Source organism: Canis lupus, chromosome 25, assembly GCF_011100685.1.
Source record: "Canis lupus familiaris isolate Mischka breed German Shepherd chromosome 25, alternate assembly UU_Cfam_GSD_1.0, whole genome shotgun sequence".
Taxonomy (NCBI): domain Eukaryota; kingdom Metazoa; phylum Chordata; class Mammalia; order Carnivora; family Canidae; genus Canis; species Canis lupus.
The window spans coordinates 4792068-4806950 of NC_049246.1; the positions used below are offsets into that span (position 1 = coordinate 4792068).

The 14883-nt window shown below is 40.1% G+C and overlaps 1 protein-coding gene across 8 annotated transcripts in view; it reads left to right on the forward strand.

The window, feature by feature from the left end:
- The window catches only part of DCLK1 (doublecortin like kinase 1), a 341215-nt gene that overhangs the window by 281615 nt on the left and 44717 nt on the right, over window positions 1-14883 (forward strand). For all 8 annotated transcript variants that reach the window (XM_038573280.1, XM_038573282.1, XM_038573284.1 and 5 more), the window contains 3 exons: window positions 3714-3771; window positions 4253-4372; window positions 8378-8524. In XM_038573280.1, the coding sequence (XP_038429208.1) occupies window positions 3714-3771; window positions 4253-4372; window positions 8378-8524 (325 nt within the window). The remainder of the gene's footprint in view (window positions 1-3713; window positions 3772-4252; window positions 4373-8377; window positions 8525-14883) is intronic.

The window sequence follows — 14883 nt, forward strand, 5'->3', positions numbered from 1 at the left end:
CATCAGAATTGTATTAAGGTTCTAGCTGCTCATGATTCCCTCTCTCCTTGCCTCCCCTATAAGCCCAAGGAACTGTGCAAGGAAACCATTGGCTTGAGCAGCGCATATAGGTGGGCTCAAACCCATCTGAACGGACAGGGACTTCAAGGCCACAATAATGGGTTGCATCTTCCTAGAAGGTCTTCAGAAATCTCAAGAACCTCCAAAACCTTGGACCTAAAGTCTGAAGCCATTTCCTTCTGAAGTGTGATTTGGAGGATGAGTCAGGGTGAAGCTTAGCTGTTTCTCAGCTAGCTGACAGTACTCTTCCTTCCCTTCTTCCTGAGGATGCTCTGGCACTGGGCTTGTGCTCAAGTTCAAAATCAGACTCTACTCCAGAGATGTCTGATAAGACATTCTGGAATGCCTCAATTCTCTGCTATCCGCAATTACCCTCTTCGGAAGAGGCTGAGATGGGCTTCCTTATGATTATGTGGCAAAGGAAGGGTGGTGCTTACTAACCCTTCTTTGTTGGGGTGGGGGGTCCTAACTGCCAACATTCTCTGGAATTTCCACAACTCAACCAACATGCTCGGAGCCTTTGGCTAGTTCAGGCTTACACTGGACATATTTGGGACTATAGAGAGGGACAAGACCCCCAGTCTCTTTGCTTGAGAACCTAATCCATAATGGATGGGTTGCCATGAAATCCATCAAATTCTACAATGGAAATGCTGTTTTTACTTTTCCACAGAACTTTAGTGCCTTGAAAACCTAGCACCACCCCCATAACAGCAACAACAAAAAGCACATTAGTCCAGAGCATCCCAATCAATAAGTGTTCTGCTGCCCCCCGCCGTCCCCATCCCAGGGTGAGGGAAGGGGGCTGGGTAGCAGACTGGCCCTGGGTTGAGAATCACTAAACAAGACTGCTTTCTCCAAACCATTATTTTTTAGCACAAACATTAAAAAATTAGATTTAGTTCAAATTCATAAAATTTGGAAATTTCTCTCTTAATAGTTCAAGCTCTAACCTTGGGTCAATCTTAATAGGAAGGAGACCTTACAAATTGAGTTCTTATATAGAAGGAAAAAGCAAACAAAGATTGTCCTGTTGCTGCTACTGCTGCTGCCACTGCCTTTGCTGTGACATTCAAAGCTCCGTGATTCTGTGCAAGGTCAAGAATGTAATTTCAGGAACGAGCAAATGGGTTATAGTTTCACTAGCAATCCTGGTGTCTGGTGTTCTCACCACAACAAGCTGTAGGCTACTTGGGACAAGGACCAGGTTTTGCTCATCTGTCTGAAATGCCCAGGTTTTGTTCACCTCTGTAGCCACCAAAGAACCCTGCTTGTAATCACTCACTGAAGAATTACACAGGCACAGTGGTCCTCAGAGTTAGGGTCCGCAGGAAGGCAAATACTTGGTTTAAGGTTTTATTTCTTGCCAAGTGTTTTCATTTACCAATTTAGAGCAAGAAGTTAAGTTTTTATACTTATGGTATACATTTAGTACTAACAGCTGTTTTCAGGTTTATTTTCCAGACTCAGCCACTTTCCTATAAACATATAATAATTAAGGATTTTATTAGGACTTTATGGTTCTGCCTTCAAGGAATCAAGAAAGAAAACTTGCAGTATTAATTTTGGTGGTCCTCTACAGGGCTCACCATCTGATATAAAATACGGGTCAATCTAACTGAGTTTTGGATCTTCTTTTTTTTTTTTTTTTTTTTTTTTAATTTTATTTATTTATTTATTTATTTTTTGAGTTTTGGATCTTCTTACGTAAGGTTCTGGGTACTGAACCCATTAAGTCCCTTTTCCCAGTAAGCCCTGAGGCCACTGCAGCCCAGGCTTGCCCATATTTGTCCTTCAGTCCTAGGTTTAGGACATAACCTAATTGGCCTGGTGTCCTGGAAGCCAGCAACACACCCACTTGACCCTTGGAGATTCTACTCCTTGTCCGTCTGGCTGTTGAGGGAACTCAGCCTTCCTGGTTCCACACTAGCCCTTTACTTTGAGTCCTGTAATTTTACTTATTCCAGAGAAACAGGATCAAATGGTAACATGGGAAATGACAAAACTAATAAATCCCCCTCTTTTCTCACCAACACCATCCCTTTGTGGAGGCACAGAATGGAAGTGTCACCTCCACCCCAGCTCACAGGCCCTGCCTGCGATTGCTGGCTTTTATCACAGTGGTCAGTCCAATAATCTAGTTTTCTCTGTCATCAAATGAAATGTTTTAAACCAGATATGAGAGTGTCAGGGATTCAATTCTCAGATTTGTTTTATTTTTTATTTTTATTTTTTAATATTTTATTTATTTATTTGAGAGTGAGAGCCAGAGAGAGAGCATGAGGGGAAGGAAAGGGAGGGGCAGAGGCAGAAGCAGACTCTCCACTAAGCAGGGAGGCCAATGTGGGGCTCGATCCCAGGATCCTGGGATCATGACTTGAGCCAAAGGCAGATGCTTAGCCAACTGAGCCACACAGACACCCTTCAGATTTGTTTTATTATAGTTTTTTAGTGACTCATGAAAAGCAGAATCCAGAAATTATTCAGCTTTTAGTTTTCCTCTTGATTAGACGTTTTCAAATTTGCAAACAAACGCCTCAGAAACCTCTTAAGAAGAGACTACTTAAAGGGACCCTGGTCCTTTTATGAGGTGAAGAATCCTCTTGCATGTGCATGACTTCACTCTTTCATTTGTCCACGCAGGGGCCTGGAAGTATAGTGGGAGAAGCACTTTTAGCAAATGATATGAGTGGTGTCTAAAATGCCCTTGAGAAACACTGCTAATATCTGGCCTCTTAATTTATGGGCAAATTACTCTTGCTCTAAACATGTAACTAGGAAATCCCCCCTTGATTATTCATACTGAAGATTTTATTTTTATTTATTTTTATTTTTTTCATACTGAAGATTTTAAAACCCTATTTAAAACTTTTGTTCTTAATCAATCCGACTCCCACTGTATTCATTTGCATCCCTCAAGATGGCTTTTACCTATGGGTAAGAAGCTAAGCTGTTCTGGTTTCCTATCAGAAATGAAATGGCAATGCTTGTAAAATAGTGGCTTCCTATGATTATTAAGTATACATCTTTCGACAATAGAGCTGTTGTTTTTGGCACTACAGTGTCTTAGAAATGTTAACACAATTTAGGAAGCTATTTAAAGGTGCCTATATGACTAAGCCCTCCCTCCCACACCCATCACAGAGGAAGGTCAGAGTTGGCTGGGCTGTATATGAAGCAGAGTCCTTAAGAACAAGAGTCCTGGGTTTGTTTGTTTTTTTAAAGATTTATTTATTTGAGAGAGAGAGAGCAAGGGAGGAGGGGCAGAGGGGGAGAGAGAATCCTAAAGCAGACTCCCTACTGAGCTCAAAGCCTGATGTGAGGCTCCATCTCAGGACCCTGAAATCATGACCTGAATTGTAATCAAGAGCTGGTAGCTTAACCTACTGAGCCACTCAGGCACCCCGATGGTGGTGGTTTTATTGCAAAAATGGTAACAAACAGCTCAAGATGTTTCTATCCTAGCATATTTGTTGTCTGTACACTTGGTCCACCCCTTAAGATTTACATATTTCTTTGAAAAAAGGAATCTTTTAAAAACTATTCACACCAGTTTGATGCAAGATATATGGGCTAATAAATTAATCCTTAACAAAATGACTCAACAGGTTTGAAATTGAGTTTATTTTTTACAAATAACTTTCTCTTTGCAGGTCAACCGCTAGGGAGTATGCTCTGAAAATTATCAAGAAAAGCAAATGTCGAGGCAAAGTATGTATAAGGCATATTGTTATGAAAATAGGGGGTTGCTGGGGTAGAAACACGAAGATCAGTTCCCAAATAAACATAAGGTCACCCCAAGAATTGCATTTTGGTGGAATAGAATGTTATATATTTATTGGAACATAACTTTATCCTATAAATATTCTTGCAATAAAAGTTAATTGGAATGATTTTATTTCTGTTCCATTATCGTTGTTTGCCTCTTTACTTTCTTCATTTACTTTTGCAATGTAAGTTTCATTCCATCCTTCTATATGCAATTATACTTATCCTGATAGGCTGCAAGCATCATCTGAGGACCTTCAACATCTTTTGGCAGTTCTAGGCTGAGTATCTCAATCTAGGATATACTCATTCTCTTTTGCCAAAGCATATCTCCTTTGATCCTCAGTATAGTTTCACTCATTGAAGTTAGCTCCTCATGTATTTTGATGTGTATATTGATTGAGGTAACTTTTCTCTTCAACAGGAGCACATGATCCAGAATGAGGTGTCTATTTTAAGAAGAGTGAAACATCCCAATATTGTTCTTCTGATCGAAGAGATGGATGTGCCAACAGAACTGTATCTTGTCATGGAATTAGTAAAGGTGTGTATCTTAGAAAAAGAATAAACCCACAAGGTACCACACTTTCCTATCTGATCGAGCTCTTTATTTTCTATTTTATCTCCTTTATTTCCGTCTACCAATGTTTAGTCTTTCATGTCCATGTATTGGCATAACAGTTAAGAGTATTAACACTAGAGTTATACCGCAAGAATTCAAGTCCCAACCTTGACATATAGCTTTCTGACGTTGGGTATACTTCTCTGTACCTCTGTCTCCTCAAAGGTAAAATGAGAAGATTAATAGTACATACTAGGAGTGTTATGGTGAAGATAAGAAAGGTGGCTTTCACCATGTTCGTTCTTTCTTTTTTCTTTCTTTCTTTTTTTTTTTTTTTTTTTTGTGAGGGGAAGGGCAGGAGAGGAAGAGAGTGAATCTTAAGCCCAATGTGGAACTTGATCTCATGGTTCTGAGATTATGACCTGAGGCAAAGTCAAGAGTCTGATACTCAACTGACTGAGCACCCTCCACTATGTATTTTCTAATACACAGAAAGTATTTGGTACCAATATGATCATTGTTGTTAAGATTGTAGTAGAAATTGTGTACTTTTTCACGAACCACATCCAAAGGTATCAACCATTCTTATTAAAAAAAAAAAAAAAAAAGAAAGGAAAAGCTTTAAACTTTTAGTCACCAACGTCATAGAAAAATCACAGTAGAAAATATTCTGCTGCCTTTCAGTAGATGTTACAACCTCATCTTGTTACGTAAAATTACATTTGTATTTTATTAAATCATAGAATATGGATAGAAATGGCCATATATTGATAATGGCTGAATCTAAGTGAAAGGTGACTCTCCTGTTCCCTCTACTTCCATATTTAAAATTTTCAGTAACTAAAAGCTTTTACAAATTTAGTGTCTAGTGTTCATGAAGTGCTGTTTTTCTCAAGCCTTTTTCCTATTATGTTAATCTAACTGAAGGTGTAACTAATTTCTACTTTAGTTGTAAAATGTCGTAAATTAGTCACACCACCCTCTGCATCAACTGTGTGCACCCATCAGTGAGTGCCTGGGGCTCCGGGAACCATGTTTGGAATCACACGCCCCAGCTGGTGGCAGGAATCAGCACTGTGGAATGTGGCATTTCCTTCTGTAAAGACTTAAGACAAAGACAGCATGTAATAAACTAATCTGTTACTATGTAGAAAAATGCTCATTTGAGGGCCCTTTAAGCTTTTATTATTCAGAGTTGCTTTACTCTAGATCTGTTGGCTTTTTTTTTTTTTTTTTAGGGGTTATTTGTATTTGCAGATGAAGCCTGCTTTTTCCTACTTTATGTTAGGATTTGTTTCTTTCAGAGAAGTGGGACTTGTTGATTTGTAGTGAAACAAAGGTATTGCCTCATTTGAGACCGAGGGAGATAAAAATGGTAAACTATTATTTCAACAAAGAAAGGTTGATTTCAGTTATTTGGAAGATTTTCATATTGGTGCTTTATTGCCATGTAGAGTTTGGTAATCACCCATATTGTAAAATATACTTTCTCTAGGTCCAAGGATAATATTTTTACAATGATTTTAATTTTCAAAGCAACAAATTCAAACCATTCCTGTTGCCCTTCTGTACGCTGTTAAAAACTGATTAGCCTCCTTTTATTGGCTGATTCTTGAAGAGTTAAGACAAACAAATTTGAAGCTGAGAAATGAAAGCTTAAGAGTTCAGAATGCATTTTGGTGGGAAAGCCTAGGCTGTCACTGAGATGCTTAGTCAGGTGACAATAGCTCAGTTACCACTGGGAGGCTTCACTTCACTTAACAGCCTTTTGCAAATTCCCTCTGGGAATTTGACCAGGATAGCCCAACAAGGCCAGAGAGTGTCTGCATAGTCCAGCATCGGGACTTCTCAATTGTACCACCAGATCACACCCTTACATTTAGGCTGCTCCACAACTGCTGTGAGGCCAGATCTGGAAGCATCCTGAGAAGTGAAGGCCAACCCCAGGCTTGAGTTGAAAGGCTCCCATAAACATTTCCCCGGAGAATTGTAGCTAGGGCCATACTTGTCATGAGTCTGATGGTGTGCCAAAGAGTGCCTGTGGCTTTAGGATAAACAAGGCCTGTATTCTAGAAAATAGTGAAGTAACAGTAATTACAAGTGAAATTCCATAATTAATAAGAACAAGACTTTAGACTTCTGCCTACAGATATGTGCCCATGCAAATTGCAAATGTGTTCAGAGGAAGGGATTCAGAGGCTGTGGCCAGGCCCTAACTGATCAGCAGGAGAGAGACAAAGGCACCAGATGGGACATTCTAGGAAGGGGGTTCTAAGAAGGACAGGCTTGGAACGCAGGGTGATTTGGGCATGTTTTAATGATGGGGGAAGAATATCCTCCCTGGAGCATAAAGTCGACAAACTGGTCTAGCTAGTGGCAGGAGATGCAATGAGACAGGTTGGAATTAGGAGGGCACCCGAACATGGAGAGCCATGGGAAAGGAATGCCAACTTTTTGAAGAGAGAAGGAGAAGGCCAACATACCAGGTGGGAAGGTAACAGTCAGTTCCTTGGATGCTTCAAATAAAGAGCCTGGGAGGCAGTGCAGGTTGTGAGGCCACATGGAGCCCCCAGGGATAGTGCAGCAATAGCTCTTAACCAGGAGAAGAGCTGTGTATGTGACATGCCTTACAGGAAGGACTGGCTGACTGCGTCGTTGAGGATGCAGAGGAAGCAAGCTCACAGGATGCCTGAAGCTTACCTAGATGACTAGGACAACTGTGGAGTCATCGCAGGATCATCATACACAGCCATGCACACATCTCACTACATCAGGGTGCTGTTCACATAGCCACACTGAAAATCCTGCCTCCTGGAGGCATGGAAACAACCTGTAAACCTGCATTTGGCAGCCTTACCTTTGAGAGAAAGAGAAAGCTGAGAAAGTGTTCATTTTGACACAAATGTAGGTGCTCAGGTTGGGAACTGTCAAGGCTGAATGGGCTGTGGGAGCAGCCTCCTGAGTGGAGGCTGGTACAGGGGAACAGAGGATAGGCCAGCTCGTGAAATTCAAAAATCATCAGCCTGTAAGGCCTATATTTTGCTTTTGCTATTTAAAAACAAAAAATGAAATCCCTTACCACATTAGGCAATAGATGAACACAGTTGGCTCCTGTGCTCAGCTATTTGGTGCATTGTGTGCAAGAATGATGCAAACGTTGTTAGTAAATCAGACCCAAATTTCTGAAAGGGTTTCAAATAAATAGAACTAAAATTGGAGCCTAAAAGCATTCTATTTCTCCAAATAACAATATGTTAGCAAGGAACAAGGGAAACAAAAGTTCAGATTATTCATCTGAACAAAATGGTCCTAGAAAACTTTCTTTGAAATTTCTCCACCCTCCTATCTCCTCCTCTCTTTCTCTCTCATCATTGAAATGACAGTTTCTGTCCTTTTCTCTGCTCCTTACAAAGAAGCACATTATTGAAAAAGAAAACATTACACCCACTCCAAGAGAGCTAAATCTAGAGAATGAAGCGAATGGAGTGTGTGTGTGTGTGTGTGTGCGCGCACGCGCGCGTACTTCATAAGGCAGCAGAACATTTTGTTAAGGATGTGATCTGCAGTATTACCTGTTTCTCATTCTGAGAGCTTTGGGATTATGACTTTGAACTTCTGCTGGCAGTTAGTATGAGGCAGGTGGTACATGCTGCCAGGGCACCCAGGGGTCACAGGCCTCTGCCCTGGAGACCTGGCTCCGCCTCTCCTCCCTGGTTGGGGCTGTGGAAACCACTGCACATTGGATGGCAGAGAATCCTCACCTGCTCCTTTGAGCTATGGAGGAGATGCCATACTGCTTTCACAGTGGGGAAAGAAATCACCATAGGAAGTCTGTGGGCCTTTGCAATGGAAGTGGCAGGGAAAGCCCTAGGAGCCCAAAGATCCTGCATGCTTCTCCATCTCCTTGATAATCTGTCAGTTACCTCTCCAGGAGGCACCATTGGATCATCTGCTAACGTGCTGCTCCACCTGCTGTTCTCTTCTCAGGGAGGAGACCTCTTTGATGCCATTACTTCAACTAACAAATACACTGAACGAGACGCCAGTGGGATGCTGTACAATCTGGCCAGCGCCATCAAATACCTGCACAGCCTGAACATCGTCCACCGGGACATTAAGCCAGAGAATCTACTGGTAAGAGGAATTCTAACCTCAAGCATCCTGAGTTCTAAGCACTCATAAGTGAATATGAATACTTCTTTTTTTTTCCTTTCCTATATTCTTTTCTTTCTTATATTTCTTTTTTGAAAAGAAATATACTTTAAAGGCTAGTTTCTAGCTGGACTTGAGCTGGAAACTAACCTTTTTAAGTGTATTTCTAAGGGTTCCTGGGCTGTTGGGAGTACTTGACTAATAATTAGCATATAAAAACCTCAGACAGCCTTGGGGGAATAGAGCTTGGGAAATCCAGGGCTGTGGTTGACACCTTGGACTAGACCAAGAGAGTCATGAGGAGTATTTACATGTATATTAATGTATCTACAGCACTTTGATGTTAAAGGTTTTTACTTAGTGGACACCTGGGTGGTTCAGTAGTTGAGCCTCTGCCTTTGGCTCACATCATGATCCCAGGGTCCTGGGACCGAGTCCTGCTTTGGGTTCCCCACAAGGAGCCTGCTTCTCCCTCTGCCTATGTCTCTGCCCCTCTCTTTGTGTCTCTCATGAATAATCTTTTTAAATTAAAAAATCTTAAATCTTTTTTTAAAAAGTTTTTACTTAGAAAAAAAAGGAAGCCCCCCCAAATTTAGTTTTCAATAATATGATCTAAAGGCTAAGACAATACATCATGAGTTTTAAAGACACCCTTCAGCATAAAAATAATCATAACACTGGTTTTAAAAATCAGAGACATGGGCAGCCCCGGTGGCTCAGCTGTTTAGCACTGCCTTCAGTCCAGGGTGTGAGCCTGGAGGCCCGGGATCGAGTCCCACGTCGGGCTCCCTGCATGGAGCCTGCTTCTCCCTTTGTCTGTGTCTCTGCCTCTCTCTCTGTGTCTCTCATGAATAAATAAATAAAATCTTTAAAAAAAAATCAGAGACATCCCTATCCCCTTCTATAATTATTTGTTTTACTTTTCTGAACTCCATGTCTCTGGGGCAACACTGAGAGTTCTTGAAGCAAACAAACGAGAGTCCTTTCCTAGTCCAGACGTTAAAGGGACAGTATTGGAAATAATTGAGAAGACAGAAACTGGGCATCGGCGAGCTGTCACTGGTGAATATGGGAGTAACATAAATTTTGCTGGCTTTCCATGCTGGAATTTTAATGAAACCTATTCATTTTCTAAACTCCCCCCACCTAAATAAATAAATAAATAAATAAATAAATAATAAACTCCCCCAACCCACCCACCCCAACTAAGATGCTAGTTCTTTAACTTTCATTACCCAGGCCCAAGAGTCATGTATTATATATTACTGTTAGTTTGTCCATCTCTTCAGAAATCTGGGAATTGAGGATTCTCTCTCTAAAGCAGTGCTTCTCCAAGGGTGGTCCAAGACTCCCTGCATCTGAACTACTCCCAGATGCCTTTTAAAAATGCAAATTTCTGAGCCTCCCTGCAGCCCTAGCAAATCAGAATCTGGTGACTGGTGACAGGGTACAGATCTTCGTGGAAACAAGCTCCCCCACATGACCCAAATGAGCATTTGAGTGTAGAAGCAGATGAGCAACTCAACTCCCACTACACAGAAAGGGCTGGTGACATCTGCTAAGATGGCCACCTACCCATGAGTTTGCCCTGCGCTTTACCCTCATCCCATTTAATCCTCACAACGGACAAATGGGGTAAATTCTATTACTGTCCCATTTCACAGGTTAAGGAAACTGAGTGCCTAGAAGTTAAAAGACCTGCATAAAGCCATTATAAGTCATATGTGGAAGAACTCCTATCTCAGCCTAGCCCTGCCCTACTCCAGAGTCCAAGATTTTAACCTCTAGACGACATGAAGCTGTGCATGAGGGAGGTTTATTGCATGCTTGCTTTGTGCCAAATGTGGTGCCAGGGAACAGAGAGACAGATGCCTTCATGGAGTTGAGATTCAAGTAGGAAAAAGAGGCATTCAAGAAATAAATACACATGCAGTTAGTTCACCGTAATTACGTTCATAAACTTGGAGCTACTGGCTAATGAAGGCAGCTGAGGTCAAGTGCCGGAGTTCTGACTTAATTGCCCCTCAAATTCCACATCTCCGCAGTCGCCAGAACATTCTCTTCTGCATAGTTGCCTCCGTAACCTGCAGCAATTTTCTCTTGTCTGCATTCATTACTCCTCTGTCCTGAATTATGTAGGATCATCTCATGGGAACAGACTCACAATTAGCCTTTGTTTAAAAACTTCTCTAAGTCCCAAAAATTCAGTGATTGAAAAATTAAAGTTTCATTTCCCCCCACCCACCCACCCTTTGCTGTTTAGTTTTGTGTGACACTGCTCACTTGCTTCTCACCAGAGCATTATCTATTTCTGTAAATGCCATACATGATTACTTAGCAGGGTACTTTTTCTAAAATTACAATTTGCAGGACACTTTGAAAATACTGTGCTCGTTCTAACATATTTTACTTTTTTAAATTACTGAAAAAGAAAAAAGTTCACTCTTTTTTTCCTTTCTTTTCCAATGCAGGGATGTGAAATACACACACACCACTGAAGTCATTTGCAATATAGGTCTGATATATATGTATATGAACTAAAGTAATTCTGCTTCTCCAGTTTAGTACTTTCTTACTCTAGGGAAGTAATAAGAGTTGGTGAGTTTTACAGGGATAAATCTATTAAAAAATAGGTAGAAGAATAGAAAAATTGAACAAAATTAGGACATCACTAACTGAACTTGCGACTTCTGTTAATTTCACGTTCTGTTGACCTTTATGTGGAAATAAGAGCAAATCGTCATGGGAGGCACATTCACATACTGAGGATTTATAGTCAGATGCACCAAAGTTCAAAACCAAGTGCTTCACTCTTCCACTGGCTGGTCTTATGACCTTGAACAAGTTTCTTAACTCCTTTGAGCCTCCTTTAAGGGGATTTTATAAAGATAAAAAGATAACATGGAACTATTAGCTTCATTCTTTTTTATTCCCGTTTTATTTGTAATAAAAATTAAATTATTCCTAAAAATAAAACTGTTTCACAACAAATTATATGTTATAGAAATCATCTTGCATCTTTTTTGACATTGCTTTTCAAATTTTACTATCTACCCATGCATGGATTTGCCATCTCCTGGCAAAATGTAGAGCTAGAGACTATTTTTGAAAAATGCTATGACAAATTTAAAGATTTCGAGTCCATTTTTTTTACTGCCAAATAAATAAACTTACCAAATAAAAAGGCCTCACTCCACACTTTGCATTACTCTTTTATTAAGGAACCTCAAAAAAGCCTAAATTGTTAGATTACTAATAAGATTCTTGCCAGCTAAGTGTTTAATGTTTGTTATAACTAGCAAAGAATTATTTTTTAAGTGTCAAATTCAGCAATAGATTTTATTTTATACAGTACCATAATTATGGAACTTCCAGAATTTTTTATTTTTAATCCTTATAGAGATATATAAAAATGTTGTAGCTTGGCCTTAGGGATCTATATTGACCTATTCAAGTCTATGTATTTGTTAGGTCAAGGTCTTTTAATGAGAGAACATGATTTGATTTACAGTGGTGTTTCCAGCCACATTTGGTGTGAAAATGAGAATTGACCCAATATAAGTACCCCCTATAGTTTTATTATTGTATCATTCCTAATTTTTTGTTTTGTTTGTTTTCTTTTGTTTTTGTTTTCACAAGTTAATCATCTCAATGATCTTACATGGTTCTTTTTGCTGTCAGTTCTGGAGCTTAATGATCCAGTTCTGGAGTGACCAGTGGGATGGGAGGGTGGATGAGATGAAAGAGTGAGTGAATGAGTGACACTTCTTCACAGACTAGAGGACAGACCCAACATGAGAGGTCCAAGCCATTCTTCAACTCATTCATTACACTGAGGACTCACATGGGCCTCAGTCTAAATGCCACGGAGTGGGGATAGTGCAGTGTTTCCCCAGCTATACTTGTGCACAGGACCTGTGTGTGTGTGTGTGTGTGTGTGTGTGTGAAGATAGTATATAACTAAAAGAGACATTTTGCTTTTTAAAAAACAAACAAAACCACCAGAACTGTCCTCCTGGGATCAACCGCCTTCAGTTTGCAGGAGTCACCACTAGATGGCAAGCTTGCACCCTTGGCAGGAAAAATTCTCAAACAGCCTGAGTTTCTTCCAAGGAGTTGGGAGGGTCTTTTATTTTTTATTTTATTTTATTTTTTTAAGATTTTTTATTTATTCACGAGAGACACAGAGAGAGAGGCAGAGACACAGGCAGAGGAAGAAGCAGGCTCCCTGTGGGGAGCCTGATGCGGAACCAGATTCTAGGACTCCAGGATTATGCCCTGAGCCAAAGGCAGATACTTAACCCCTGAGCCACACTGGTGCCCCTGGGAGGGCCTTTTAAAATGTATATACAGATGCCACCTCCTTAGGAAAATCAAAGTATCTAATGGCAAAAATATAACTTAGAAGATGAGTTTTTGTTAGATTCCAGAAATAAACAGCCATTTTCTTGAAATATAAAAGTTTATGTTCAAAAACCATTTTCCTTCTCAACTCCCCAGCTCTGGGAGAAAGCAGTTTCTCAGAAAATCTGCCTATCAGTACCAGAAATTTCCTTTTAGAAACTGTCTATCCAGGTATTTGTACCTGCTTCTGGCTGCCCATCAAAATGGCATGCCTAGCACATGAGCCTCTGTTTCACTAATTGGATTATACGTAACAGTAAGGTATCGTGTTCTTTCCAAGTGTTGATATGCTCCAGCTCCTCTTGGTTTCCAGTTCAAGCCAGCCCCAAGCCCACAAAATGGCAGATTTCCTTCTGCCTTAATCCCATGACCCTTAATCTCCAAATAAATCCATTTTATGGTAAGATAGCTAACTACACTGGTACACAAGGCAAGTGCCACAGATAGAGTGCATCTAGAAGACCTAGGCAAAAGCACAGTTGAGTAGATTTGCAGTCAGTCCACTGTCATATGATCTTGAGCCAGCAGAGTTTGACTGATGATTGGGGGATCCAGGAGAAAGGAGCCCGAGGCCTCTCAGGACTCTGTCACTAGCCCTGCCCCAACTGCCCTGCGTTATTATTGATGTGAAATGAAGACCTGTTGTGGCAAATGACAGAATTGGCCTTTATTACATGTAGCCATTGTCATTGAAAATGACCAAGCAGAACCTGAATGATCATTTTTATAGGTGTTTAGGAAAAAAAAAATTCTGCTCTCCTAATTTGGATAAAAGTTAAGGGAAAAATAGAAGTAAGACAACATTTTCCCAAAACATCATTTAGTATAAGAATATACCAGCTACTTTACTAGCACATTTGCTGAGGGCCTTCTTCCAAGGACCTGTGATTGCACGTGAGAAAACACAGGAAATAAAAGTGTAGTGTGTTGCCTTGGTTGGCCTGGGTCTGTCTGCTCCACTACTCATCCCTTCTGTCATTAGGGACTGAAATAGTATCACTCATCTCATTTAAAATGACATGGCCTTACTGGACTAGCAAAGATTAATAATAAGAACATATAGTATTGGAAAGGTTATTAGGATACCAATTATCTCACATGTGTTGGTGCAAGAGTAACTTCAGAGAAGCTTTCTGAAAGGTAATTTGCTAATAAATAATTGAAACCTTAAATAGTATGAGTATCCCATGATCAAGTAATACTACTTCTGCAAATGTAACCTAAAGAGAAAAAAATCAGATCTCTATCCATATGTAGGGTTGTTCATCTCAGTGGTTTTTATTTTATTTTATTTTTTGAGTCTCAGTGGTTTTTAGTATGAAAAAAATATATACATATATTTGGAAACAACTTAGGGCACTAATTAGTTAAATAATGGCATGATGAGGGGGAAGGAGGACATTCTGGTTAAAATCTTGGACTCGGATGTTACCTAAGCTTAGGTTCTGGTTCTCCCACTTATTTGCTGTGCAAACATTGAACAACAGTGCAACATCTCTGAGATTCAATTTTGTCATCTGCAAAATATCAGTAAGATGACTTAATAGGTTGTTGTGAAGATCAGATAGGATAAAGAGCATGAACTCCTCAACACAATGCCCGACATATCCCGTGTGCTCAGTAAATAGCAGTGGTAGTAGCTGTTGGGATTATTACTGATGGTACATCCATGCAATGGAATATCCAGGAGCCACTGAAAATCGTGATGTAGATACATGCTTATTCACTCAGGATATATTGTCCAGTGGCAAAAGAAAAGCAGGAAAGAGAGGTAAAGAAAGGGCTGGAAGTTTATATCCCAAAATGTTAATGATGGTTATTTCTAGGTGTCAAGATTATGGGTGAGCTTAATTCCTTTCCCTCTGTAATTACCTGTCTTTTCTAATTTCCCTACAACGACATATTGGATATTGCTTGTGTGACAAAAATGTAATACG